Genomic DNA, 26,799 nt, shown 5'->3' on the forward strand with positions numbered 1-26,799 from the left:
TGTCGGTGCACAGGATTTCGGGAAAACCATGAGTCGCAAACATTTTGTCCAGGGCCATGATGGTGTGGTCGCTCGCTGTTGACTCCACTACCTCCACTTCTGGGTATCTCGACCACTGGTCGACTACGGCCAAAAAGTACATGCCCCTCCCAGTCGACCCAAAGTCAGCGTGAACTGTGCCCCACGGGCTCTCACTCCTTTCCATGGAGCTGATGGGTGGAGCTCTCTCTATGGGTCTCGCCCTTCGTCTTTGTGACCCCCTGATGTCCTGTGTGTGCCAATTCCAGGACACAAGCCCTCAGTGCGTGCGGAATGACAATCTGCCATCCCCGCAGCAGCAGACTATCATCCGATATCGAAAGTTCATCCCTTACTCTCCAGAGCGCTTGAAGATCCTTCTGGGCCATGACCTCCCACCTGGTGTTGTTCTGGAGCACCTCTGTCCAGTCCCCACTTCTTACCGAAGCCTGAATTATTTTAAACACTTCATCCGTTGACGACTCTTCGGCCACTACTACCCTAGACAGTGCCACCGGCATCGCGCTCTCCACAATGCTGTGAACAAACTCTTGGCATTCCACCAGTTCACTGGGTCCCTGCCCTCGCTCATAGTTCGGGTGCCGGGACAGGTAATCCGCTGGATTGTTCGTTCCTGGCCGGTACACAAGCTTGACTCCGTACTCGATGAGCGCAAGCATCCAGCGCTCAATCCGCGGGGGCGGCTTCGACGGCACACCCGCTAGGATGGGCAGAAGTGGCTTGTGGTCCATCACGACCATCACAGGTTTTCCAAGAATATACAGGCGAAAATACCGGCAGCCCCATAGGATAGCCAACGCCTCCCTCTCAATCTGTGAGTAGCGTTTTTCAGTGTCGGTAAGAGCCTTACTCGCATAGGCGATGGGCCGCATGTCACCTCTAGCGTCGGCTTGCATACAAACCTCACCCAGTCCCACCGGGCTGGCATCTACAACAATCTCTGATTCTGCGGTGGGGTCAAAATATGCCATTGTGTCCCGATCCGAGAGGGCCCTCTTGATCTCTTGGAAGGCCTTCTGTTCTATCTTGTCCCACACCCACGTGGCCTCATTGTTTGTCAGGGCTCTGAAAGGTTCGGACAGGGACGCCAGACCTCTGATGAACCGCCCACAGTGGTTAACCATCCCCAAGAAACTACCTACGTCCGTGGGGGATTGGGGCGCCGTCGCCTCGCGGATATCCTTGATTTTCTCTGGGTCCGGCGAGACACCGTTGGCATGGAAGATGAAGCCAAAAAACCCAATACGATCTTTGAAAAATTCGCACTTCCCTCGATGTAAGGTAAAGCCCAGCTCCCTCAACCTCTGAAAAGTGGACTCCAATCTCTTCATATGCTCGGCCTGGGACTCAGCAAAAACCAGAATGTCATCACTCATATTGAGCACCCCTTTGAGACCAGCCAGCGCTCCCCTAATGGAATTTTGGAAGACTTCCGCCGCAGACGAAATGCCAAAACTTAGGCGTTTAAATTGATAGAGGCCCTCATGTGTGGTAAACGTCGTAATGTATCTCGAGTCTGGGTGGAGCTCTAGCTGGTGAAACCCCGACCTCAGATCCAGCTTGGAGAACACTTTGGCCCCCTGTAGTTCTCCCACAATGTCGTCGAGTGTTGGTGTTATGTTCCTTTCCCGTTTAATGGCAGCGTTCGGGAGACACATGTCCATGCAGATGTGGACGGCACCTGGCTGTTTAGGTTTTGACGCCACTACAATGGGCGATACCCAGGGCGTCGGCCTTTCCACCCTTTCTATAATGTCCATCTCGACTAGTAGCTGTAATTCTTTCTCTAATTGCACCTGGAGATGGAAAGGAATTTGTCGATGCTTTAAGGCCATGGGCCGAATGGTGTCACCAATGTGTAGCCGCACTGGGGGAGCCTTCAACTTGCCCACTCCCTGAAAAAGGCTGGAAAACTTCTCTAGTAGCTGGTCTATGTCCACCTGGTACACCTCGAGAGCAAAGTGCACAATGTCCAGCGCCTCTGACGCAGCACAGTTTAGCAGTGAGTGCGGGTTGACGTCTGTGACAAAAAATCGTGCCTTGATGGTCTTGGCCCCCGAGTTACGGGCGCCACGAACACCCCTTGAATGGGTAGTGGTGTGGCACCCCCAAAAGTGAATATCTTTACCTTTGACACGTCCAACGGTGGCGGGCCCGGGATGGCATTGTAGTGGTCGGTGGCAAGTATGCAAACAGAGGCCCCAGTGTCAATCAGTACCTGGGTGGGGGCACCTTGAATGTCTACAACACACGTAGGCTGTCTCCTTTTATTCACTCCTGTCGCAAGTTTTGAAATAAAGAAAATGTCCTTCTCCTCTTCCTCTTCTTCTGCGATGTTAATTCTTTGAGTGTCCTGCTCCAGTGTTGCGATGCTGCGTTGTCTCCTAAAACCACCTCCGCTCGCCCTCGCCGGCCCTCGGTGCGTGGTTACCGGGGCAGCTGTGCGACACATCCTGGCATAGTGACCGGGATTGTTGCACCTGCCGCAGACCCTCGACTTGGCGGGACAGTCTTCGGAGTGGGACAAATTATACCCACAGTACTGGCATATGGCCGCAGACCCATGCGCAGGAGCCGCCTCTTGGCGCTTATGGTTCCAGCGAGCTTTTGACAGAGCTTGCCTCCCCACTGCAAACACATCTTCACATTTGCCGGGGCGCACAGCTACATCCATCTTCGCACCTCTCGTCTCAGCTAGCTCATACACTCTGCCGCTGTCTAATATTTGAGTTAGAGTCATACCTGGCTCCCGCAGTATCTGCCTACGTAGCTTGCCCAAACTGCAATCTTGGATCACCTGATTGCGAACCATGACCTGTTCATTGTCCCACCTGCAGGTGGTTGCCATCTGTCGCAGACGTGCGCAGAACTGGTCAAGAGATTCCTCCTCACGCTGCTTCTCCCCGCACATGAGAAATCTATCGAAGTCCACATTGGATAATGGAATGAAATAGTTTTGAAGCGCCGTTTTGACGGCCGCATACGTCATTACCTGCGGGTTTAGGGATTCATAAATGCGGAGAACATCCATCCCCGCTGAATAGAGCAGTGTGGCTCTTTTCGTATCATCATCTGTCTCTCCGGTAGCTGTGAAATGCATATCTAATTTCTTGATCTACAGGAGCCATTTTGTGCCCAATTTTGAAGGTGGGCCAGAAGTGTCAAATTCCTGCATTGGCAGCAACGAGCCATGTTGCCTACGCACCACCGTCGGTGCCGCAGATGCTTCTCCATTGCTGTCCGTCATCTTCACAGGTCGCACAGGCACCTCAGTCTGGTGGTAGAGGCCGCAAACCTGGCTTGGACAGATGTTGACGTACATGGATGCGTGAGCTGTGGCCCTGTGGTGCTGTGGTGATGATCCCCTCCAACACCTGGTTGGCAATCAGCCCCTGGTTGGTCCTCCTGGCACCCTGCCACCAAGAACCTCTGGTCCCAGGTCAAACTGCATTCCTCATGGGCTGGAGAACTGCAACAGTTCCAAAAATGGATTTTATGATATCCCTCAGCACGTGGGCAGCGCACGAGCACCCTCGCGGGTCGCTACTGCCTCACGCGCCGAAAACAGCATGACCACTATCACTCGCATCGGGTCCGGGATGCATACTGAAGAAAATGCTCATGATTGACACGCTAGCGCGTGTCGAACGCTTCCTCCGTTGCTTCCTGCCTCGTCGCCAATGTGATGGGCGAGCCCGTGCCTCGGGCCGCCTTGTACTCACACATGCATGCATACAATCATTGAGTCATGACACACAGGTCTGTGCTTTCCAAGGTCCCGGCAGCAACTGCCGCACGGACTGTCTTTATTGCTACCGCGCATGCGCGGTCCAAAACACGGCTCACGCATGCACGCCTTTAACTAAAGACGTCACAGCTCTCTGGATGAAAGTCGAGAAACTTGCCCAGTAGCCGACTTAAACGTCACCAAGGATGCATGTGACTATGCTTGTTAGGATTGCAAACTGCAGAACATCTGTGTGGGCGCTTTGTCGGTTTCAAAGGTAAACAATCACATTTTATGCAAATCAAAGGGGGGTCTGGGAGTCTCTCCACCAGCACGAACACAGCCCATTGACCTGTTCTTGGGTGGATGGCCCTTGGGAGAGTCTCAACCAAATACTTTGCTTGCGACATCATAGGAAACACTCCTCTGTTGGGTTATTTTTCAGGTTTTAATTAATTCATCTCCTGAAATGCAACTATTTATTGGAGGAGCTTAGAAAAATCTCCTGCGTTCACCAGAGATGTCACTGTTTTAACAATTGTGGCAGCACGCTTTTGGATGCATTTACATACATAGGAACATGCTCTGCATTGGTTGACGGTGCTGCAGCACATTAATTTCAAAGCTAGATAACCATGAGCAACGCAGTACAGATTCGAATCCTAGTCCTGCACTAGGCTCCCGCATGAAGCCAATGTAAGAACCCAATTTCACTTTTTTTAACACACAGTTAAATATCATTTATCAATTTATGTTTTGGAAACATTTGTATTGTCGAATTTATCAAAAAGGGCTTCCTTGTTAATAAAAAACAAAACTCTTACGACGATTTACTTGTACAAAGAAACCATTTTTGCTTTGCGTCTTACGTCAGCTCAAAGAATTCCTGCCGCTGGTGCACGTTTTGGTCCAGGAACACAGATGACACAAGAGGATTTGCTTTCATTGTGCGCACGCGCACTGGCAAACAGTCTCCTGGTGCTAGAAGGAGTCAGCAAATAAAGGGAAGGGCTGTCACCTAAAAGCGGTGTTATAACAGGATCAGCCAGGTCTTAATTGCCTTGGCACCACAGAGGACTTACTGGCACTCACAAGCCTTCGGCACAGTGGTGCCAAAGATCAGAATCTAAAGGTTTGATGACAGCCAAGAGCTTCTGAAAGGCTTCGAGTTGAACCTGGGGAGTATAATGTTTAACTTGATTGCAGAGAGGCACTGGGCCCTTGCAGTAACAGGTCTGATGGGTGAGGAACTGGCACAGAGTGATCGCCATCAAGCAAGACTTATATGACAACAAGGAACACCTGCATACCCAAAGACAGCGCATTGGCATCAGTGCCATGAAGCTCCAGAAGCTACTAACAGACGCTTCTTTTGCCCATGCAGGTTCCCTTTAGTTGCCTGGTCAACTTCTGCCTTTTTGCGGCACACAACCCATTCAGGGACTCCAGTATGTGTGGTTAAAAGGAGTAGCTCTACTGTACAGAGCCCTACCATGTAAAGTACACTATGTGTGCTTTAGGGGCATAGCTCTGCTGCCCGAAGCCTGCCCCTGTGGGATTCAGCATATGCAATTTGGCAGATAGCTTTGATGTACAAAGCCTGAGCATGAATGGTGCAGTGTATGCAATTTAGGGGGATAGCTCCGCTGGCCAAACATGACCAAGTAAGGTGCAGTATGTGCGATTTAGGGGGGTAGCTCTGCTGTCTAAAGCCTGACCTTCTAGTTGCAGTATGTTCAATTTAGGGGAAAACCTCTGCTGTTTAAAGCCTGACCCATTAGGATGTTGCATGTATGCTGTGTAGTTGGCTAGTTCGGTCTAAAGCCTGAGCATATATGGTGACGTATCTGCAATTACAGGGCTAGTGCTGCAGTTTAATGCCTGTGCTTGTTAGGTTCTGTATGCGTAATTTACGGGGTAGCTCAGCTGTCTAAGGGTCGAATAGTAGGAAAAAGGCCAGAGGGCTTGGCGGTACAAGGGCAGCAGGTGGAAACCTGGGAGAAGAGTGGGGCGGGTTGAGCCAAGAGAGCAAGGTGGAGGGGCTGTGAATGTATAAGGTGCAGATGGCAAGCTGGAAGAGGGTTGGGGGCAGGTTGAGTGGACATATAGAAAGAGGCCAGAGGCCTGGGATGCAAGAATGCCAGAGGGAAAACTGGAAAAGGTTTAGGGCAGGTTGAGTGGAGAGAAAAAGGCCTGATGGGCTAGGGATACAAGAGGAACAGAGGTATGCTGGGAGAGTGTCGGGGCTGGTTGAGTGGAAAGATAAGGTCTAGAGAGGTTGGGATTGTAAGAGGAGAAGAGGAGACACTAGGAAGGAGCTGGGAACAGGTTGAGGGCATTTTGGCCCCCTGTCTTTTCCATCTATACGTCTCCGATATTAGTGACTATTTAGATAGATGTGTCTTAGTACTGCCAAAGTAAGGGGTTGTTAAGTCCTATGGATTTCATATGTGGACGACTTCCTCCTATTCGCTACGACTCGGATTGGACTTCAAAGACTTATCGATGGCTTCAGGGCTTATGCATCCCTGAATGGACTAGTGATCAACCCAGCAAAAACTAAACTTTTGCAGGTCACTAGATTTATTGATTGGTTATTTCTATCGCGCTCATACACAAATGTTTCAGAGTGCGACAAGGCAAGGGAAGGGGAACAGGGGACAACAAAAAACAACGGTCCTACTAGGCCCAGTGACATTGAGAACGTGCAAGTGCATGGGAGAGGGGGAGGGGAAGAAGTGCATGGAAGGGGGGAGAAAATGAGAGTGCAGAGCGCGGAAAAAAACAGATACATAATAATAAATGAATAAATAAAAAAGGCAAGAACAATGATAGTGCAGCCAGCGATTGGCAAGTGCTGGGTTTAAGGCAGCAGGCTGGGTAGGTCTGAAAAGTGCAGGAAGAAAAATGGGGGGGGCTGTATGAGTACAGAAACAGACCCCAGTGCAAGGGGTGGCCATGCGGCATTGCGGGAGGGTGGCAGGGTGAGCAGGTACCTGTGCCCGGAGGACAGAGGGTGGCCAGGTGCACGGTGCTAAGGGAGAACACAGTCAGCATGAGAGATGGGGGGGGGGTGCAAAGTCAGAAGCAAAGAGGAAGGTCTTGAGGTGCTTCCGGAACCGGAGATAGTTCTCCTCAAGGTTTAGAGTGGCAGGGAGGCTGTTCCAGAGGGAGGCCCCAGCCGAAGACAGAGATCTACCCCCAGCGTGTTTCTTTGAGAAGAGACTGACCCTGAGGGAGTTAGAGGTGGAGGAGTGAAGAGCTTGAGAGGGGAGGTATTTGCGGGGGGGATAGCTGAAGGTATGTTCGACCCAGGCCCCAGAAAGCCTTGTGGACAATGCAGAGGGTTTTGAATTCAATCATTACATCCACTGGGAGCCAGTGGAGAGATGTCAAGGCTGGAGAGATACGATCCCAGGGCTTGAGGCCAAAGACAAGTCTTGCAGTCCTGTTCTGAATAAGTTGCAAAGGGCGGAGAGTAGAGGCAGGTAGATTAAGAAAGAGGCTGTTGTAATAGTCGAACCTAGAGAGAACCAGAGCTTGGGACACAGTGAGCTTCTGAGGGAAGGAGAGGAAAGGCAGAATACCTCGGAGTAGGTGCAATATGAAGTTTGACTTTTTTGAAACATCAGTCATGTGGGCTGAGAAAGAAAGTGTGGAATCAAAGGTGACACCAAGGTTCTTGGCCTCTCAGGTGGGGATAGGAGGAGGGCCAAGGGAGGCCGGCCAGAGAGTGAGGGGGAAGGATGGTGATGGTGTGCAGATGAGGAGGATCTCAGTCTTGCTGGCATCCAGACAAAGATAGTTGGCAGCACACCAACCTTGAATGGCAGTTAGGCAATCAGAGATGAGAGAGATAGAGGAATCGTAGAGATGTAGGAATCTTGGAAAATTGTTGTGGTCATTGGGAGACACAAAGCTTGGGTTTCCTAGTAGTATGGTATACTTGGGATTCAATATATTTTCCCAGCCTGCACATTGCAAAATTTGGGAAGGATTAAAATTGAAAGCTGTAGTCCTGTCAATGCAACTAGCGAGGCTGGATGGCAGGTATGGCAGGTTTTCAATCAAACCTGCTATTCAATTTTACGAGGGCAAAATCATCCCTGAACTGGTTTATGGAGCAGAGTGTTTAAGTGAGAATATCATTGGTGGCCTCAATACCATTGGGGCTCTGATATGGAGATGATGCCTGGAAGTTCCAAATACGATACCATTGGTGGCTATGAGTTGGGATTGTCTTCCCTTAAAGCTCGAGTTTACTGGAAAAAACTCTGTATGTATAACTGGTAAACCCAAGGCCTGACACGCTGTATGAAGCCTTGGGGGCTCAAATGATATTGAATATGTCCCGGGGTAAGAATAGAGATGTTCTGGTACATCTAGCTAATGACTCCGAGAGGATGTTGGGGGATCTCGCAAAGGATAGGAAAATCTTGTCTGAGAATCCTGATAAAGTCAAAAAAGCTCACTATAATAATGATTGGATTGAGACCATAGAGCGGCCCATGAATATCCCTCGCTTAAACATCTTTCGGAAGAACACAAGGAAGGTGAAATGATTTCTCACAATTTGCTTCAGTTTCTAAACAAGTATTTCCATACTTTGCTTTTGAAGTTAAGATGGAATTTACTGTTAACTGTGGAGGTACTTATGAAGAGATGTCTAATCCAACCAGATGAATCTAACTGTCGGTACTTTGGTACCCGGGGAACATTGGAAACCTGTAAACATCTGCTAATAGTGTGATGTGAGGGGGATCATTCTTCACCAAGGATCTTCGTGTCAGACCAAGAAGAACTCATTCCTGAAACCAAGAACTCAAGCTGACCGAAGGTTAGTAAACTAACAGAGTATGTGTCCCGACAGGAAGAAAACTGTGTACTATAACAGTGCAAAAAGTCACTGTAAACATTCTCATAGAAAGCTTTTAAAGAAGGATCACCCTGTACAAGGTGTATGTAACTGACACTTAGTATGGTATCCTAGTGTCAACTCTCTTCAGAAAGCCGAGCCTACACACTGTGTTAGTAGATAACACCTAATTGTATGTCCTCAAGATAGCTCTCCAGCATGCCCTACTCACCATTGCCAAGCTCTCAAAAAACTGCCTGGGCGGTGTCAAATGGCCGTGTGCGATCCACAAAGAGCCCAGATACAAAAGATGCGTGCAAACAGCATTTATTCATAACACCAAAGAAAGGCGCTCTCCTCCAACGCTCGAGCAACTCAAATTTCATAAAAGCCTTACTTTACCAGGGTAGTAACTTCAACAAAAGGCTCTGAATTAGATAGTTCACAATTATTTTGTCTCTGCCCTCCAGCACTCCTATCAAGGCGTGTTTCCCACAGAGGTCCTCTTTGTTAGGTCTCTTGATATTGTTGGGAGGTTATCGCCCCTCGTTCCTGTATCTGTCACTGAGCTCGGCCATGGGATATAGATGGAGCTGTTGTTTGAGGTAATCAGGCAGGAATAGCCACCCCAGCATGCTGTCCCTGTTTTCCATAGATGAGCTCGGGAGGGTCTTCTCAGCTTGTATCCCTCAGGTCCTTATGTCTGCCCTCTGCCCTGATTCTCACTTCCTACCTTGGTCCGGGCCTTTCTCATCTGCCTGCCACGTACTTGTTCCTCCTCCTCACTTCCGATTGAGGCTTCATCCCTACCGTCTGTGTGTGTCAGCCATCTCATGCCTTCCTCCTCTGACTCGTTCTAACCACATTCATCTTGTTTCTTTCCTCCTTCATCCCAGCGACCTCTGGCTTATTCTTCCCTATCGTCACGTGGTGTTCTCCTCCTTTCCTCTCTCCACTACCCGTTTTCTGACTCTTCTGTGGCCCTCTTTCTGCCACCAGCTGTTCTCCTCCTCCCACCCAGGGATGTCATTTAGGGGTCGCCTGAGGTCTCCCTTGCGACCTCTAAAAAAATGTTTTTTGTAACGCAAGCTCCTGGGACGGCGCCAGCACCATGTGGCTCTTTACTTCAGGCGTGGCTGGCTTTCTTGTTCAAGCCCCTTAAAAAAAGAAGAAAAATGAGAACAGGAGTGCCACAAGTCTAACACTGACCCTAAATAAGAAAGAATAGGAATACCAAATAATGTGTCTTCCTGGAATTCTATACAATAATTGCTAGACTCATTAAACGTTTATTTCAGTCACACTTCAGGGGGTGAGTCACTGATTTAGTCTGTTCTTAAACGCCTCAACTCAGCCTTTCAACCTTCTGAGGTCTATAAATGAGTACCAACACAGGTTAGGTGATAATGGGTGTATATTTTTCTATATAAAGCCCTTAAGCGTAAGTGCTATATAATAACGCATCATTATCATTTGGCCACGGATGTCTGCTTGCATTCACAGTAATTTGGTGATATGGGCCTATACACACTGATCTTAACGATACCTATGGCGATCCATTCTTGTATGAAATGTACATCACATTATAGTGATATCATAACCATATTTTTTTTTTCGTAGGGTACAATGCTATGTGATGCCACTTCTTGTTTTGTCAACTGGTGAAAGGTCATGTTCCATCATTACCCGTGATATCACTTTGGGGTGGGATCAAATGACATCACTTCCTGTGATGTCATCGGGGTTAAAGGGTCATGTGATGTCACTTCCGCTACCGCAGGCATTTTGGTGAAATGACGTCCCTGCTCCCACCACGTGCTATTCTTCTTCTTCTAACCCCTGATATTCTCCTTCTCCCCCACCTCTGTTTCTCCACTTTCCCCCACTTTAAGCTCTCCTCCATCCACTATCATAAACTGTGTTCCTGGTCTGTCATCTTGGGACTGGATAGCGTGACGCCCAGCACACGCACGGGTGCTGGGAGACACGCTTGCAGCATGTCTCCTTTCTTGTAACTGTTTGTGAAGCGCAGATGGTACACAGAGGGTCAATGCACATTACGGTTTTGTTCCCATTGAACAATGCACTCTGGGTGCAAATGGGGTAATGCTGGGTGTGGGTAGCCTTTTCTTGGGGATGTTGCTGTCCGGGTCTGGCCCTCAGGACTGGGGAGTCTCTGTCCTTTCTGCCACATAGATATTTCTCTTAAAGGGCAAGGAGCATTTGCTGTGAACTGGCGACAGTGTCCTGTCTACTGATGGAGGTAAAAGGGGGTGAGCGCTTGATCCTCTCCCAACTCATCATCCAATGGCGTGGGGAGGCACCCATCCCACTGAGTCACACCATTAGAAGTCCCCAGAGCAAGACAGGGGACTTTGTCACAGTGATCATCAATTTGTGGTCTAAGCTCAGCTCCCACTATACGTAATATTTTGCCACCTGGTCTCGAACATGAAGAGAATTACTACTTCGGAAGAGCTCTCAAGGCTCATCTGTTCACTTTTGCACTTTATTTCCCCTCCTCTTTGCCCCCTGCTTCCTGCATCCCTCTACCTTCCCCTTACCATCATTGTCCTGTCTTAACCTGCTGATCAGACCCCCATGCTCTAAAGTGATCACCGTATCTCATGGATGTGCTGCAAACAACCATAAATAAATATTTAAGCCCTATAGCCGTGCATGGATAGTGCTCATATACCATTTTATTTCTCTTATTGTGAGATAGCTAATACATTGATAAGACCACCATTATAATACAATTGTTCAATAATTCATCACTGCACCATACATTCCTAAAACCAATTTCACCTTGAAACCAATTAAGATGCACTTTCCCCTGTAGACCATAAACACATCAAGATAAACAATTTTTAAAACACAATACAAATTGTCCCTAAAAATTGATCCAAAAACAGCAAGCATTAAGTTAAAAGCTTACATCATAATACTTAGCTAATGAAATGTCTTATATACTACTCACACCACTATTTCAAATTGATTAGACCACACTCATTCAGCATTTGCAGTGCAGCAATTATTATCCAGGAGGAGGCACCCGATATAAGCCTTATCCAAAGGGCGTCTTCATTAATTACTCGAAATTCCTTCAAAGCTTTCTGTAGAAATAATTGGCGCTGATCCCACAGACTCGGACAACAATGTGGCGGTAAGGCAACAACGGCACTGGTAGTGCTACTGGTGCTGTTGTTACCATAATGCCACATTACGAGTTCTGCTTGCGGGTGCCGCTCTGCACGCCTGGTCAGCCGAGGGAAGATAGTTCTACGGAGCGCGACCATCACCGGTCCACTCCCTTCTTTATTTCTCCCATTCTGACATTGTAACATATCGCACATCGACATGCACCTGTGTCCGTACGACTTTCTTTTAGCAGGAGAGTACACCTAAAAACTGAGATTACCCTATAAAACTGGAGTAGTGAGGTGAGGCTCCGGAGTAACATTACAAAACGTATATGATTTTATGGAAAGGGAACTGAAGTGTGGAAAACTTAATCAGAAAAAGGCCAATTCTGAACAACAACAACATTCTAGCCTTAAGTGTAACTCACACCTGTAAAAAAACAGCAATATTTGTGTGTGTGGATTACAAAGAACTAACAAAACAGAAATATATAGAATATCTGTGATATACTTGTATGTAATGTGTGAAAGTCAAGTATTAATTTTATATACATATGATGTCATACTGGGTTTAGGCTTGTGGGCATTCACTGGGGAGTGGCCAGAGAAATAAAAATACGTTTTCCGTCCACAGAGCAACTTTTTAGGTATTCACAATTATACAGGCATGCACTACCCACAGAGTAACTTTGTAGCTATTCACAATTATACAGGCATGCACTTCCCACAGAGTAACTTTGTAGGTATTCGCAATTATACAGGCATGCACTTCCCACAGAGTAACTTTGTAGGTATTCACAATTATACAGGCATGCACTACCCACAGAGTAACTTTGTAGGTATTCACAATTATACAGGCATGCACTACCCACAGAGTAACTTTGTAGGTATTCACAATTATACAGGCATGCACTACCCACAGAGTAACTTTGTAGGTATTCACAATTATACAGGCATGCACTTCCCACAGAGTAACTTTGTAGGTATTCACAATTATACAGGCATGCACTTCCCACAGAGTAACTTTGTAGGTATTCACAATGATATAGACATTCCCTTCCCACAATCCAGAGAGTTTCTTTATACATATTCACAATTCTATAGGCACTCCCGTCCCAAAGTCCACAGAGTAACTTTTTATACAATTATATAGACATGCACTTCCCAAACTAATCTGTGCACCTCATTTAGCCCCAAATTTCTGGGATGTAAGCAGAACACGCAGTATTTATTTGAAAAATATTGATCGAAAAGAAGGAAATATAGAAAAAAGATATGCAAATCGATGCTTCATAAATTCTAGGCAATTGAATTAAGAGCAGTAGATACATGTCAGAAAACAGGCTTAAGTAAACAGCATAAGTGAATACAACACAAATATGATTGTACTTTATGACAGGATACCTACATTTCACCAAATCAAATTTCGCCTAATGTGAAATCTTCAGAAAAATCTTCTTCCAATTTGGTTGGGTAAGTGGGTACATTTTAAAACATAGATGGGGGTGGGGTAAGAGAATAGGATAAGGTAGAGTGAAGTGGGGTTTGGGGTCTCTCCCACATAATACAAAATAAAATGGAAGACTTTTTTTGTGAAGATTTCACCTTTAGGAGAAGTAAATTTGGTGAAGTCACGGACATCCCTTTATGACGTGCCTAATTTACACTTGCAGAGCAGTAAAATGTACACGTATCAAAAAGGTTATGACCACTCACCCTTGTAATTATAATTGACACATGGCATCATTTACAGGTCCATATCAGGGCCTTGATGTATTTAGGTCCGTATGTCAGGAATCCGAGGGTACTGGCCCGATCGAAAAAGCCCAAGGAACCTTATCTGACGTCAGTTATGAATTTCTCAGATTACATTTTACTCCTTATATCCAGACCCAATCTTTTCGGAAGACTACCAAATTGTTAGATACAAAGGTCTGACCATGTGTCTGAAGCCTGAAGCAGATGGACACATTATAGTTACTTTGTAAAGCTATACCAATAGGGCCACATTACAAGAACGGTGGCATGGAGAAAAAAAACAGCATTACAGCTGCATTACTGCACCACCGTACTACAGCTTTGATGGTGATGTGGTGGAAAAACATCCAGAAAAATGCTGGAGGTAATTCTGCTGTCTTACTGCCAAAAATCAGAAAAATCGGCAGAATTATCGCTTGCAGTAATTCTGCCAAAATCCCATGGAGTACTATGGACTCCATAAATGAGGACTGACACCGCCATACCACCACTTGTAACCCGGCTACAATGCTGCCAAACCAGTTTGGCAGTATTCCGGTAGATTTACCACGGGAATACAGCCAAACCTGTAATGAGGCCCTTAAGTGTCTTTAAGAGTTAGATACAATCACATGAGAAAGCCTCTTACTGTAGCAGACATTGATAGAAATGTCTTTGGATAAATTGCTTCTACTGGAACCAGCAAATGGCAACATATGGAACATATTCTGGTGGGTTCCAGTTACATAATGAAATCGATTATAGGAGTTATTTGGTTTCATTTTGTAGTTTTTATTTAACAGAACTGTCAAATTTCCTTTGTTGTTCGCCTTTGGTTTGCATTACAATTGCTTAAAAAATCATATGTTGCGACTGAATCAAGTATCTAGTAGAAACCATCGGTAGCAAGTCAACTGGAGTTGCCACCATTAAACGTGACTTCCATGCTTCCATTGTCCTCGGACTTCAACAAGTTAAGAGGCAAGTCCTTTGGCAACTGAGAAGCTTCTGCTTAGATTTCCAGCAGTGACGCTACTGCATCCCACCATCCTGTAGGGAATGCACTGCATCATAATGGAAACAACTGGAAGGATTTATTTAATTATTGGTTTCCATGGAGTAGCAGAAGATGCAAGGGGCCGATTTACTGTTACCAATGACTTCTTTTTACACCTCCATCCCCTCACCATCATGCTTCTGTTGCCACAGGATCGGGTCGGCTCACACATCAACCCCATCATGACCGAGGTCCACAGCAAGATGGCGCCACCCACTTTCAACAGGGTCAACCGCTTCACTGCCGGCTTCCAAAATATCGTGGATGCCTACGGGGTGGGGAGCTACAGAGAGATGAATCCAAGTAAGCACTTGCTTTAATGTTATGTAGCGTGTTAGCATTTAGTCCATGCGTACTGAGATGCAGTGTGTGGAACGTGGAGCCAAGAGATGAGGTAACAGGGAACATGTTTGCCATAGTCTATAACTTCTTTTTTCTTCACACTGTTGAGGCTAGTTGAGTAGATGCCCCTCTCCCCACCACCGATCCTCTTCCCTCTTGCTCTCTTACATTTACTGTGTCACATCCTGTCTCTGCTTTGAATAAAGCTGTGGAATTTGTGAGTTTCTGATTCGATCTTTTTATGGTTCTTGATGCACTAGGTTGCTGGGTGCAAGAAGAAGCATCATCACAAGTATGCGAAATTAAAATGGCCGCCTCACTATAGAAAAGATTTGTGCAATAAGACACTGAACACGTGTCATCATAGGTTCAGAGGGAATGGGGATAATGTTAATTTGAGGAGTAAATTGCACGGCCGGGAATTCCTCCTTTTTGCACTTAGGTGCACAATGTCCCTGCCATGACATTTCCCCCCTTTTTCTCCGTGTAGTAGAACAGTGAAGAGTAACACATATGTGAAATCAACTTTACTATTCACTGTTCCGCGACTTTGGTAGAATAGTGTAAATGCCTGCCACAGTTAGCAATTGCAGGAGGCAAAAGCAGCAGATTGCTGTGGATTCTTCCTGCTTTTACTGGCTGGTCCTTTCAGGCAGATTCCACAGGAAGCCATGGCATTAGCGCCTGCTTGAAAATCCATGCTGATGGCAAGGCAGCTTCATTCGTTCGACAGAGTGTGACATAGGGGCAAACACAGTATATCCGCCCTCTCCACAACGCCACTGGAAAAGGAACAATAATGAGAAGGATCATAAAAAGTGGCTGGAAGATCTTTTTCTGCCACTTCTTTGATATCTCCTTTACCTGTAAATTGCCACTGATGTGTCCATTTATTTGTGTTGGTGGAATAAAGAATGGCCCATGGCTTTCGGCTTTCTTTTGATTTTTAAAGGGTCTCCCTACCCTCTACTCACCTCCTCACCATCTACTGCCTTTCCTGTTAGCACCCTGCAACCCTGCACAGAGCTTGGCGTACACAAGAATACTGTGGCCCATCCTGTTTGCCACCAGTAAAAATGTGCCCAGCAAACAGACCTGCTACAGCCATCAATACTTAAGACTTGGTTGAGATAGAATATAGTTCACATAGTTTGTGTTGCAATGTGTCCATTTATTGAACATGTGTCTAAATGTATTAATTTGCAAAATAATAATTTAAGAAATAAGATGATTACGCTTTTTTTTAATACAGAAGAGATACTTTATAACGTTTTTGTAAAACATGTATGTGGTACAATACAACAATTAATTTGTTAATGTGCTATTGGTATGACCAGGTATTGCCAAAGCCATATACAAGCCATGTACAAAGCCATATACATACGTCCTGTCCACTCTCCACTTCCTATCTTGTTTTTTTCTTACTATACAAAATTGTGGGGCTTATTTTGAAAAGTGCTAATTTCATGGAGTGGACATCCCCCTCACGCTTTACCTTTAGTATCAGTTTCGTAGAAGATGTAAATGCTGCCTGTAAATAACGCCTTTAAAATACTACTTACAAAAGGATTCATATAGAATCCGCCTGAATTTGAGCAGGTGCTCAATTAGGGCAGATTCCTCAGGGATCCGTTTGTTTAACGCCTGCATGAAAATCTCATGCAGGCGTAAAACAACAAGCTTTACCAGGTGGAATGGATAGGATGAGGACTTGATGAACTTACCCTCATGTCTCCCGCTTCACTTGCAAAAGGTTTTTGCAATGCATGGAGCAGGAACATGGATTTGAAGACTGGTGTGAGGCACATAAGCCTCATTTTTACACTTGGCCGTGTGTATACGTTGACAAGTTGTCTAGGGGAAGTCGGCTCCATTTACCATTACACATAACAGAAAAACCAACAAACCATCTCTAAATGGAAAACACAGATGGAAACTAAACATAAGATAACTGCTGAATAAACATAATTTATCCAGAAATTCAAGACCTTTCAAATCCTTTCAATCCAATACATCATGTATTTCCTCGATAAAGTTCTTATTTTGGAAGACATCCACCCAGCCCCCTACAGGTTAGCCCTGACCCTTATAAATAATCCTCTCATTAGAACGTTTCCTAAATTCATCCTCCCACCTTTTCAAATTGGGGGAGGTGGGATCTGAAAAGCCTCAATTTCATCTACTTCCTAATATATTCCAATGATAACTTTAATTACATTAAAAGTTACTTCATTCCAAAGTATTTCAGACAGTTATTGTGTAATGTTTTTCCAAAGGTCTTTAAGTCTAGGACCCAGCACCGTGGGATGTTCCACGTAGCCCTTTCCTGAACGTTGGCAACATTGCTTTGAACCAGAACTGCAGCACTGCAAGATCCTCTTTGGGATGTAATATAATTGAAACAAAGCTTAATATTTCATTTCACCAAATAAGATGGGATCACAAATTTAGGTAATTTCCTCAGAGATCAAACTCCTCCCCCTCCACCCCCCGCATATATCTCTCTCATTCCGCGTTGCCCATGATTTTATGCTCTGTGGAAAAAATATCCTCATTCTGAATGACCTCAGATTCATTTACATTTAAATAGTGGGTGCAAGTATTTCAAATAATTGGAAAAACCTTTTTAAACAATAGCATTGTCTACTTTCGGGTTGTTACTATCTTTTTGTAGTCATTCCACTGCACTTTGTATACCAACATAACATAAGAAATGTGTCTTTGCTAGTCTAAGTAACTGTTTGAGTTGTCAAATGATATTACCTCATTATTACACAAACATCGCCAATTATCATGTTACCTTTAAACTGACTTCATACTTGAAAGACTCCTGAAGTAATTCATTGTCCCTATCATGGGTACATAATCCAACTCGAGGAAATCGCAGATCTTTTTAAGGCCCACAAAAAGTTTTTTTAAATTAAAGTTGGCAAAAGATAAATAGCACAACTGTTTCTGGAGTTCTGAATTTTGGCCTATTAAAATTGTAACCAAATGCAATTGTCTCACTTCGAATGATGATCTGATATTGAACTAACCCCGTAAAGTTAGTTATGTTATGTTAGGGAATTACTTGCCTAGCACAGAGTGTAAAAAAGTATTAAGGTGCTTCTTATTTGATAATAGAAGGCAGGTGAACCGAAATACTGAGACATCAGTGGAAACATTTCTGGAAAAGGTATGTTTTCAGATGTTTCTTAAACTGACTGAGCGTGGAAAATGACTTCTGATCCAGAGGAAGGTGGTTCCAGATAAGAACACATTCCCTTGCCCCACCCGCCATATTCAATCTTTCTGATTTGACATTCTTAAAATTGAAGACTGCCACAAAAGCCTACATTTCTCTTGAAACTGCCTACAAGGAGGCTTCTAGGTTAGTGGGTGTCACAATCAAATCACCCACACCTAGGCATAGTTTATGTGTCATCCAAGTCCACCTGAGTCCACGGATCACCTCATTTGCCCTTATGTGTTTTGTAAAATGTTCCATACCCAAGGCGTAGAGAAGTTGCCAAAGGGGAAGCCCCTGTTTAGTGCCCTTTCTGAGACTAAATGATTCTGTGAGATCCCTGTTCCTCACCACACCAGCCCTGGAGTTTCAGTCACTCTTTTAGTAAATCATTGATTATTACAAAAGACCTAAGTATGATGATGATTTATTTGGGCTTGTTCTAGGATGTCTCTGATTGTATTGCCCCTGTAATATGGAAGTCATACCATATTATACACCGGTCCTTATATTCAAGGTTTACCATGACATGCTTCTAGATTTTCCTACTTATAATCTGTTTGACATTTGGATCTTTAAACCAGGCTCTGTTTACCACCCAGTTCCTTTGCTTCAGCTTCCTCTGGATATTTTCAATGAGAATAATGATTATCGCATGATCCGACAGTCAACATGATTTACTTGAAATCACATGTTAAGCATGACATTATCACAAGACATGTTCCAGCATATTCAGTATCTGAGTGTGGAAAAAAGGGTGCAACTCTCCTTCCCTGGAAATTTATGTCCCCAGCTGTTTCCTAAACCCATTGTTGTCGTTAGTTGACTCATAGACTTTTGTATTTTAAGTTTTCTTTTACATGTTTACCCTTTACATTTGGATAGTTATCCTTTTGTGGATCAAACATAATAGTAAACTAATTTGCAATGCACTATGTTCCAGGAAAACCTGGCAACACATTTGTCAATTTTATTTATCTCAGTCTATATAAGGACCATCACAAAAAGCCACAGTAAATGTGACAATGTTATCTTTACATATGTCAGCAGCAACCATGATATTTTAACTCTAACCATAGCCCTGTCCTATGTATACAATTCCTGAAGGATGTCTGTGCATTGAGGATCAGGAATGCACACATCCCACCTTCCCCCATCAGACCCTCTTCTTTTAAAATTCTGCCTTAATTGAACTCTTCGGTTTATAGACATCATTTCGAATACAAAAATCGCAAAAGTCAAAAAGTCGAAAAAAAAAAGTCGAAAAAAAAATGTCAATCTTTTTTTTTATGATTTTTTTTTCGAAATGGGGGTTCTGCCCCAACCCCCTCTTTTTTTTGTTTTTGTTTTTACCTATTTTTTTTATATAAACTAGAGCCAAAAAAAAATATCGAAAAAAAAAAATAATTCGCCATTTTTTTTTCAACATTTTTTGATTCGACTTTTTTGACATTCAAAATTTTTCATTCGATATTATGACTGGACACCGAACTCTTCATCTCACAGTGAAGCAACTGATGTCGCCGCCATTAGATTTTTTACATCCAAAACCTGAGACTGCCTGAATCAAGATATATGGTTGATAGTTACAAACACTTTAATTGTATGGTGAGTATTGTGAAAAATGAAAATTAGCAGCACAAAGCTCAAAGTGCATTATTTACTTAGTGATTCAAGCATACAACCTTTTGTATCAAATAAGCATCTATTGTTATTCTTCTGCAACCAAGATGCTCTCTGGTTTTATGCTGGTCAGATAGCACAGTGAGCTAAGTTCTCACCCCTGATATCTGTGTGCAGCGCACTGTGGCAGGTTTGAATCCCAGCAGGGTCAACTTAGCCTTTCATCCTCCCAAGGCTGATAAATTAAGTACCACTCTCTGGGATAATAAGGTCTTCTGTTATTTCAGCGCTCTTGGACCTATGGGTGTGTAGCGCTATATAAGAAATGAATCACTGTTCTGATGCAAGGCAGCCAGGAACTCTCATTGGTGCTAATTATCCCCGCCCACGTCCCTTTTCTTATAGGGGTATTTCAGAAGAGTACATGAGTGTGACAGACTGTCCATCTTGAAATAATAACTTTCTATCAGAAAATACTGTAAATTGTAAGTCTAGGTTTTGAAACTGTGCTTTGCTAAGCAAGAGAAGTGTAATATTCCTATTACGACTACAGTATACACTGGAAGTGATCATTAGGAGTGAACACTATTAAATTATTAAAAGGGTCAGTTTACAATGCTAGTACAATAGTTTCTTTGCCAAGAATACGCACCATTTTGTCTCTAAAAAGTCCTTCCTTCTTGGAAAGGATTGTGTTCTGATACAAATCTATGATCTGTTTCTTCTACATGGTAGAGTTTCATTTTGACACAACTCCAACATCCACTGCAAAGCCTATCCACGTCCCTTTCACATCTCTCCATATGAACAGTGCTCTCCTAGTGTGATGGTAACATTCCTGCAGGACACATGGGATGCAATTTATGTCTCCAACTACCAGGCTCTTACCCATCTCAGGAATTGCCTCTGTTGCAGCTGCACCCTCGCTTCAAAATATCTTAGCTTTTTCTTCTGGTCACACTGCTGCCAGCAATGGCTGGATGGGCTCTACCAAATTTGTACCGACAACATGACTTGGCCCATAGCGAGAGACCGAGACAAAGAGAGAGAACGGGAGCACATAAAGAGAGAGAAAGAGAGAGCATGCTAGATTACCATGTGATATACTGGGTACAGCAAGTAGCTTATTTTTATTGCAGTTTCTTTCATATGGTCAATATAAGTTGTCTTCTCTTCTTCTCTCTGCAACGGGTTCCCTGGAGTAAAGTAATAGCAACTTGTATAGTGCTCAAATAAAACAAAATCCTATCTCTTTTCAAAGGCACAGTCATTTTAAGTTTTCAATTTGTATTTGTGCAGTTTTCATCATTTTAGACAAAACGAACATATCACTGCTCGCTTACCGGCCATCTTTGCTGTTGTCAAATAAGATATCCCCTTCCTTTTTTCCATTCTCCCACATGCTCCCCACAACCTCCTTCCAATCCCATCTCCTTTCCTTCCTGAAAGATCCCCCACTCTCCTGCAATCTTCGTTCTGAGCCTTTCCCGTCTGCATGACTTGCTTATTTGAAGAAATCAAGCTAAATGATCTGCCCCACTTCCCATTCCGAACAGTTACCCCCTCATCTTGCCCACCCATCCAATCTTGTCTCTTTTTTCATCTCTATCCTCTATCTTTTGTCCAACATACACTCTTAAACTAAGTACTCCTTTTCAAATTCCAAAAAAAGAATCTTCACTTCTCTAATTATTAACTGAAATCTTCCTTTTGGCTCAATCATGAAGATAGACTCTAGCCCCCGATTCCTTTTTTTCACTTTAATACCTTCTTCAGGATGAAATGTCCACAATTAACCAGTCTTCATCTGGAATCCTTACTAATACAAAATGCTACCTTATGGACTTGTTTAATTTCTGAGAGGCCATTTGTAATTAGTAACCTCTGACTCTTGGTTAATGTGGAAATGCATTTTTGGCAATGGAACACACTTTGCCTTCCCCACTCTAAACAATTGTAAGAATACACCCCCAAGATTAATTTCCAGAAATGTGGTATTGACTCTGTGACGTGAACACCTGCCCATAATTGGAACCAACATTGAACTGATAAAGGGACTGCCTTGAGCTAGTGTATTCTGAGCCCGGGGCAGTGGGTCCTTCAAAACAGATTCCCAGGCTACCCCATTTTGGTCTCTGCACCAATGCAGAGAACAATCACAAGGTCTTGTGTATCCTTCCCTTCCCAATAGACACTAATGGAAACTTGGGGATAGTACCAAGAATTTGTACACTTCCACTTTCCTGTTGAGATACAGAAAGCACATAGAGATGGTCACAGAGACATCCAACACAAGCTGATAGCTGCCATGGGCACCCACTACCAAGGGAGTACTCCCAGCACTCCCAGGGTCCCTCCCTCTCCTCTTGCTCATGCTCCTAAGCAGTATTGTGAGGCAGTTACAGGGACTCTCAAAAACATGCCAACCCCCAACCCTAGCAGTGACCGCAAGGGAAGGGACATAGCCGTGCCCTTATAGAGGCTCCTTCCCATAAAGTAAGCATACCCCAAAGCATTGCTTAATGACCCTCACTTTACTCTCAACCCTCCTCAATGTTTTGGGCTCCCCACCTCTTACGCCTCAATTCTGAGAAATGTTGGTATTCTATGGGTCTTGGACTTATCATTCTCATCACAGATCAACAAAGTCTCTAGAGAAGCTTTCATTCGCCTTCAGCTACTGAATCGAGCCCTGCCTTTTATCGCAAAGGATTATTGCCATCTGATTACTGGCATACTTATTAATTCTTAGATCGATTATGGCAATGCCTTATTTGCTAGTTTGCCAAATTATCATCTACAAAGACTTCAAAAGATTCAAAATGCAGCAGTGCACCTGATCAACCCGGCTCCCCAAAACCACTTTTATTACACCTAATCGACGAGAACTTCATTGACTTCCGGTCCAGAAGAGGATACGATTTAAAATCCTGTGCTGGGTTTTCAAATGCAAGTTTGGCCTAGCCCCACCTTACCTAACATCAGAACACTTTGCTGCTCCAGCAGTGATAGGCACTTTGTGATAATTGGTCCCACACTGTGGAACAAACTTCCCTTGGAGCTACACAAGAGTGACACACTTCTGATATTCAGGAAAAACCTCAAACCCATCCTCTTTTGGGGAGTCACTCTATGTTTACACAGTTTGGTCCCTGTATTGACCTTCTGTGCCCAGATATAGGTTCTCCTGTCCGGTTCCTCGTGGATCAGTGGGTTATGAATTCAACTACAAATACAACCCATGACCCAATCACCTAACTGCACATCCCCCAGGGCCAGGTGCTCCCACTTGCCTTAGGAACCATCCGGGGGTTGGGGGGGGATTGAGAAAACCCTACTATGAAAGACAGCCAGATCAATAGGAGTTGGAGGATGGAGTTTGCTGAGAGTTGTGAGAACGAGGAGTACTGAAAGGAGAAGAGGAGTATAGAGCTGGAGGTTGGAGGGAGACTTTGGAGTAGGTTGCAGGAGGCGTGAAGTCATCAAATAACTTTATTCGGCCATCAGGCAATGAAAGTACATCCTAACATAACAAAAAAAACAATTAATTGACTATGACAATACATCCTATCAAAAAGCAGTGTAGTGTTTACTATAACCCCTGAGTCCTGCTAATGGCAGTTGGGCCCAAGACTTCAGTTCCCTTTTATTATCACATGTCAGTTAGAGGACGCGGCACAGTCCCTGTCCCGCAGTAGTTGGCCATGGTCTTTTTCCCCAGTGGTATTGTATTAGCACCAGATAGCACAGGATTGTGAAGGTTAGTTCCAAAAGAGTAAGTGGTGTTATAATGGGGGTAGGGGGCTGATAACAATCATGCTATTTGTTATCCGGCTGTGACTCATATTGCGGCCCAGGACACCATTTGCCACTTTCTGGTCCCAAAGTTCCATCTTCACAAAATCGGAGGTGCTATCGCCCTCATGGTGAAGTCTGGAGCAGTTCACGGTTGCCTCCTGGGTTACAAATAGACAATGCCCCCCATGTTTTTTGCGATTGGTCATGCCCTCCCTCTCATAGGACCTACGTGCCCTGGGTGGGGCAACATTGGGGCCATGATTTCCTGCTATCTTAGCAACTCTGCCATCCCATATTGCATTTGTGGCATTAGCACTAACTTTCTTGTTAGCTTCCTTGGGTAAGGGTTGCTGAGCAAATTGCTTGACTTGGTGCCAAGACCTTACAATAGGCACATGGGACTCCCAGTGAGTAGTAACCTGGGGGCCTTTGTTGATGTCAGCATTATGGGGACCAATATTTTCTTTGTGCTCAAGTGTGGACCCCCGCCCCATCATACTTGGGCTTGTAACAGTCGAGGGGCTTTTAATGGCATATGTTTCGAACTCCTCGGGTGGTTTATAAAGCCCCATTGTGTCTACAGAGCCAGGGAGGAGACCCCCCATGGCACCCCCTCCCCCTTGGGCTTCCATCAGGCCCAGTAGCAGCCTCTTTATATCTGCAAGCTCAGACAGTACTTGCTTGCATTTGCATCCATAATCAAGGCGTGCCTCCTTGACAACTGGGTCAGTGATGGATAAAATGCATGGGCCAGGTTGTTTAGGAGCACTTGAGGGGGTAAGGCAAAGCAAGGAGCTACTCCCAGAGCGTGTTGCCGGCACGTTCCTACTCCAAGCACTACTGGTGGGAAGAAGCCTGTCTTCCGGCACCTTCCAACCTCAAGTTCCATCCGTTCCATAGATTCCGGGAGTCTGTTAGCGGGTTCTTGGCTTCTTGGTTCAGACCCAACAAGGTCAGCATCTCATGGTCCATACAACTGCACTAACAGCTTTCTTTGGTGAACGTTCCCCTCAGTGTCTGGGAGCGCAACACCCTGTGCCCTTGACTCACGGGCTTCAACCTGGTGGGCCCAGGCTGCAGTCTTTCAGGTGGATGGGGGTGCGGCCTCATTAAATGCAGCAACGGAGGCCCTCCATGGCCAAGAAGGAGCAGAGAGTGGGAGCACAACACCCCACGCCCTTGACCCGCGTGCCTTGAGGCGTGAAGGGTCATCAAGAAGGAAGGAGATGTTGGAGAGGTGGAGAGGTTTGGGAGTGGATAAAGGTACCATCATTAGGGGGATCATGTGTCTAGGAGTGGAAGACGCAGATCAGCAGAAAGAAGCAAAGCTTTGGGAGGAGGTTAGGACACTTTAATGTTAACATTAAAGATCATTTATATGACACACTATCACCACCGGAGTGGTCCCCTCGCGCTCTGGTAGATCTGAAAAGGATGGAGTGTGGGGAGCGTTAGTAGGGCATAGCGGTAAGAGATAGAGCTTGAGTTGTGATGTCCTGTTGAAAGCTTCAGTTGGGTGTTCACCGTTTGCTGAGCATAGGTTGCGATTTACGGTTTGGTAGATTCCCATGTCCTGTTGTGCGGGGCTATATGTGGTTTGTTTTGTTGTTGCAGTGTAGTGAAATGCATGCGGATTGCTGTGCAGAGAAGGGGTTCTGCTTGTTTAGTGTTTAAGAGGTGTAGGTGGAACTTGAGGTTTTAGGGTTGGGTTAGTGGGGCTTTTGTGGGGATGGTGGATTAGAAGGTTACCATCAGTAGGCAGGGAGTTTTCTGGGTTAGGGTAGGCTGGAAGAAAGTTATTTAGGAGGAGGTGGGAGGGAGAAGCAAGAAGCAAAGCAATTGTTATCAGGGGACAGAGCAGGTGTCTCCATCCTTCGTCACCCCAGATGTTTTGGACTTCAACTCCTGTCAGCCCTAGCCAGAATAGTCAATAGTGAAGGATCACTGGGAGTTTCAGGCCAAAACACCTGGAGTGCCACAGGTTGCACACCCCTCAGATAGAGAGCTGTCAAGAAGCTTGAGGTTCTCTGGAGTCTTTTAGAAAGAGAGGTGGTGGGAAGCTTGAAGGCAAAGAACCATAGCTGGTTAGACATGAGGAGGAAAGGAAGCCCCTTAACACATTTGGTAAAGAAGAGAATTAGAGGAAGAGATATAACCGCTACATCTGAGAAGGTTGGAGGAGATCAGGTATCCCTTCTAGAAACAAAGAATAAGGGGGTTTCAGTAGACCAGGTCAGTCCAGGGCAAAATCTGGAACAGGTGGCAGAAGGTATGTGATGGCCCAATATCACCAGAGGTCAGGGGGTGCATTGGAGGAGGAATCGTCTAGAGGGTCCCCCGGGGGCCAACAACAGGGAGCTGCCTAGCAGATCAGGGACCCTTTGCATCCTAGACCAGTGATAACAAGCCCTGAGCCAAAGGGGTACCTCCACCACCAAGTTGTGTTGGACATTAAGTACTAAGCAACATACTCAATCGACCAGGGTTCAGGACCATGCAAAAACCATCAACTTGAAGACAAATGCCAGGGTTGCCAAGTGGACATTTCAGCAGGACCAGAACCGGGCTAGTGATTGCACTTTGTAGGAAACTCTGCATGATACTATGACTTTGTCTGATAGACTGTCCCATGTGGTCCAGGGGCTTGGAGGCAAATGGAGGGGTTCCCGCCGAAGGAAGCTGCATTTGAGTTCCCTTATTGACCGACCCACCAATCCTCACTTTGTACAAAACTCGATAAAACAATAAAACTCAATGAAACACTTAGTTGGCACTGATCTAGTCTTGTCTTGTGTTATCCACTTGGTCCACTCTGTAACAGCTCTCAATTAAGAGCTGTTACAGAGTGGAGCAAGTGGATAACACAAGACAAGCTTTTTAAGTCTGAATTATATCTACATGCTGACTGACACCTTCGGCATACATATTCTCTTTACTGAGCACAATAACCTGCTTCAAAACGGTTTACCCCTGCACTTGCGCGGTCTGAATGACACCTGGCCTAGTAGGATCGTTGTCTGTCTTCCCCTTGTTACCCCCTCCCTGCCTCGTCGCGCCTTGAAACACTTGTGTATAGGCGCGTTACAAATGCCATATCATATCATATCATATCATATGGTCTTTGCATCGAAAATGATGCAACGAAATTAAAATCCATCGAAAAAAATCCATCAAAAATAAATGCATCGAAATGCTATCTTTTGAATTAAAAGTACATATCCATCGAAACTTGTCCATCGAATATAGGAA

At 45.0% G+C, this 26,799-nt stretch overlaps 1 protein-coding gene across 1 annotated transcript in view; it reads left to right on the top strand.

The window, feature by feature from the left end:
* Nucleotides 1–26,799, top strand: part of LOC138513675 (V-type proton ATPase 116 kDa subunit a 4-like) — a 241,387-nt gene that overhangs the window by 152,954 nt on the left and 61,634 nt on the right. The window contains exon 11 of the mRNA XM_069628738.1: nucleotides 14,711–14,861. Coding sequence (XP_069484839.1) covers nucleotides 14,711–14,861 — 151 coding nt within the window. The remainder of the gene's footprint in view (nucleotides 1–14,710; nucleotides 14,862–26,799) is intronic.

This window comes from Ambystoma mexicanum, chromosome 12, assembly GCF_040938575.1.
Source record: "Ambystoma mexicanum isolate Mex_15411 chromosome 12, UKY_AmexF1_1, whole genome shotgun sequence".
In the NCBI taxonomy this organism is placed as follows: domain Eukaryota; kingdom Metazoa; phylum Chordata; class Amphibia; order Caudata; family Ambystomatidae; genus Ambystoma; species Ambystoma mexicanum.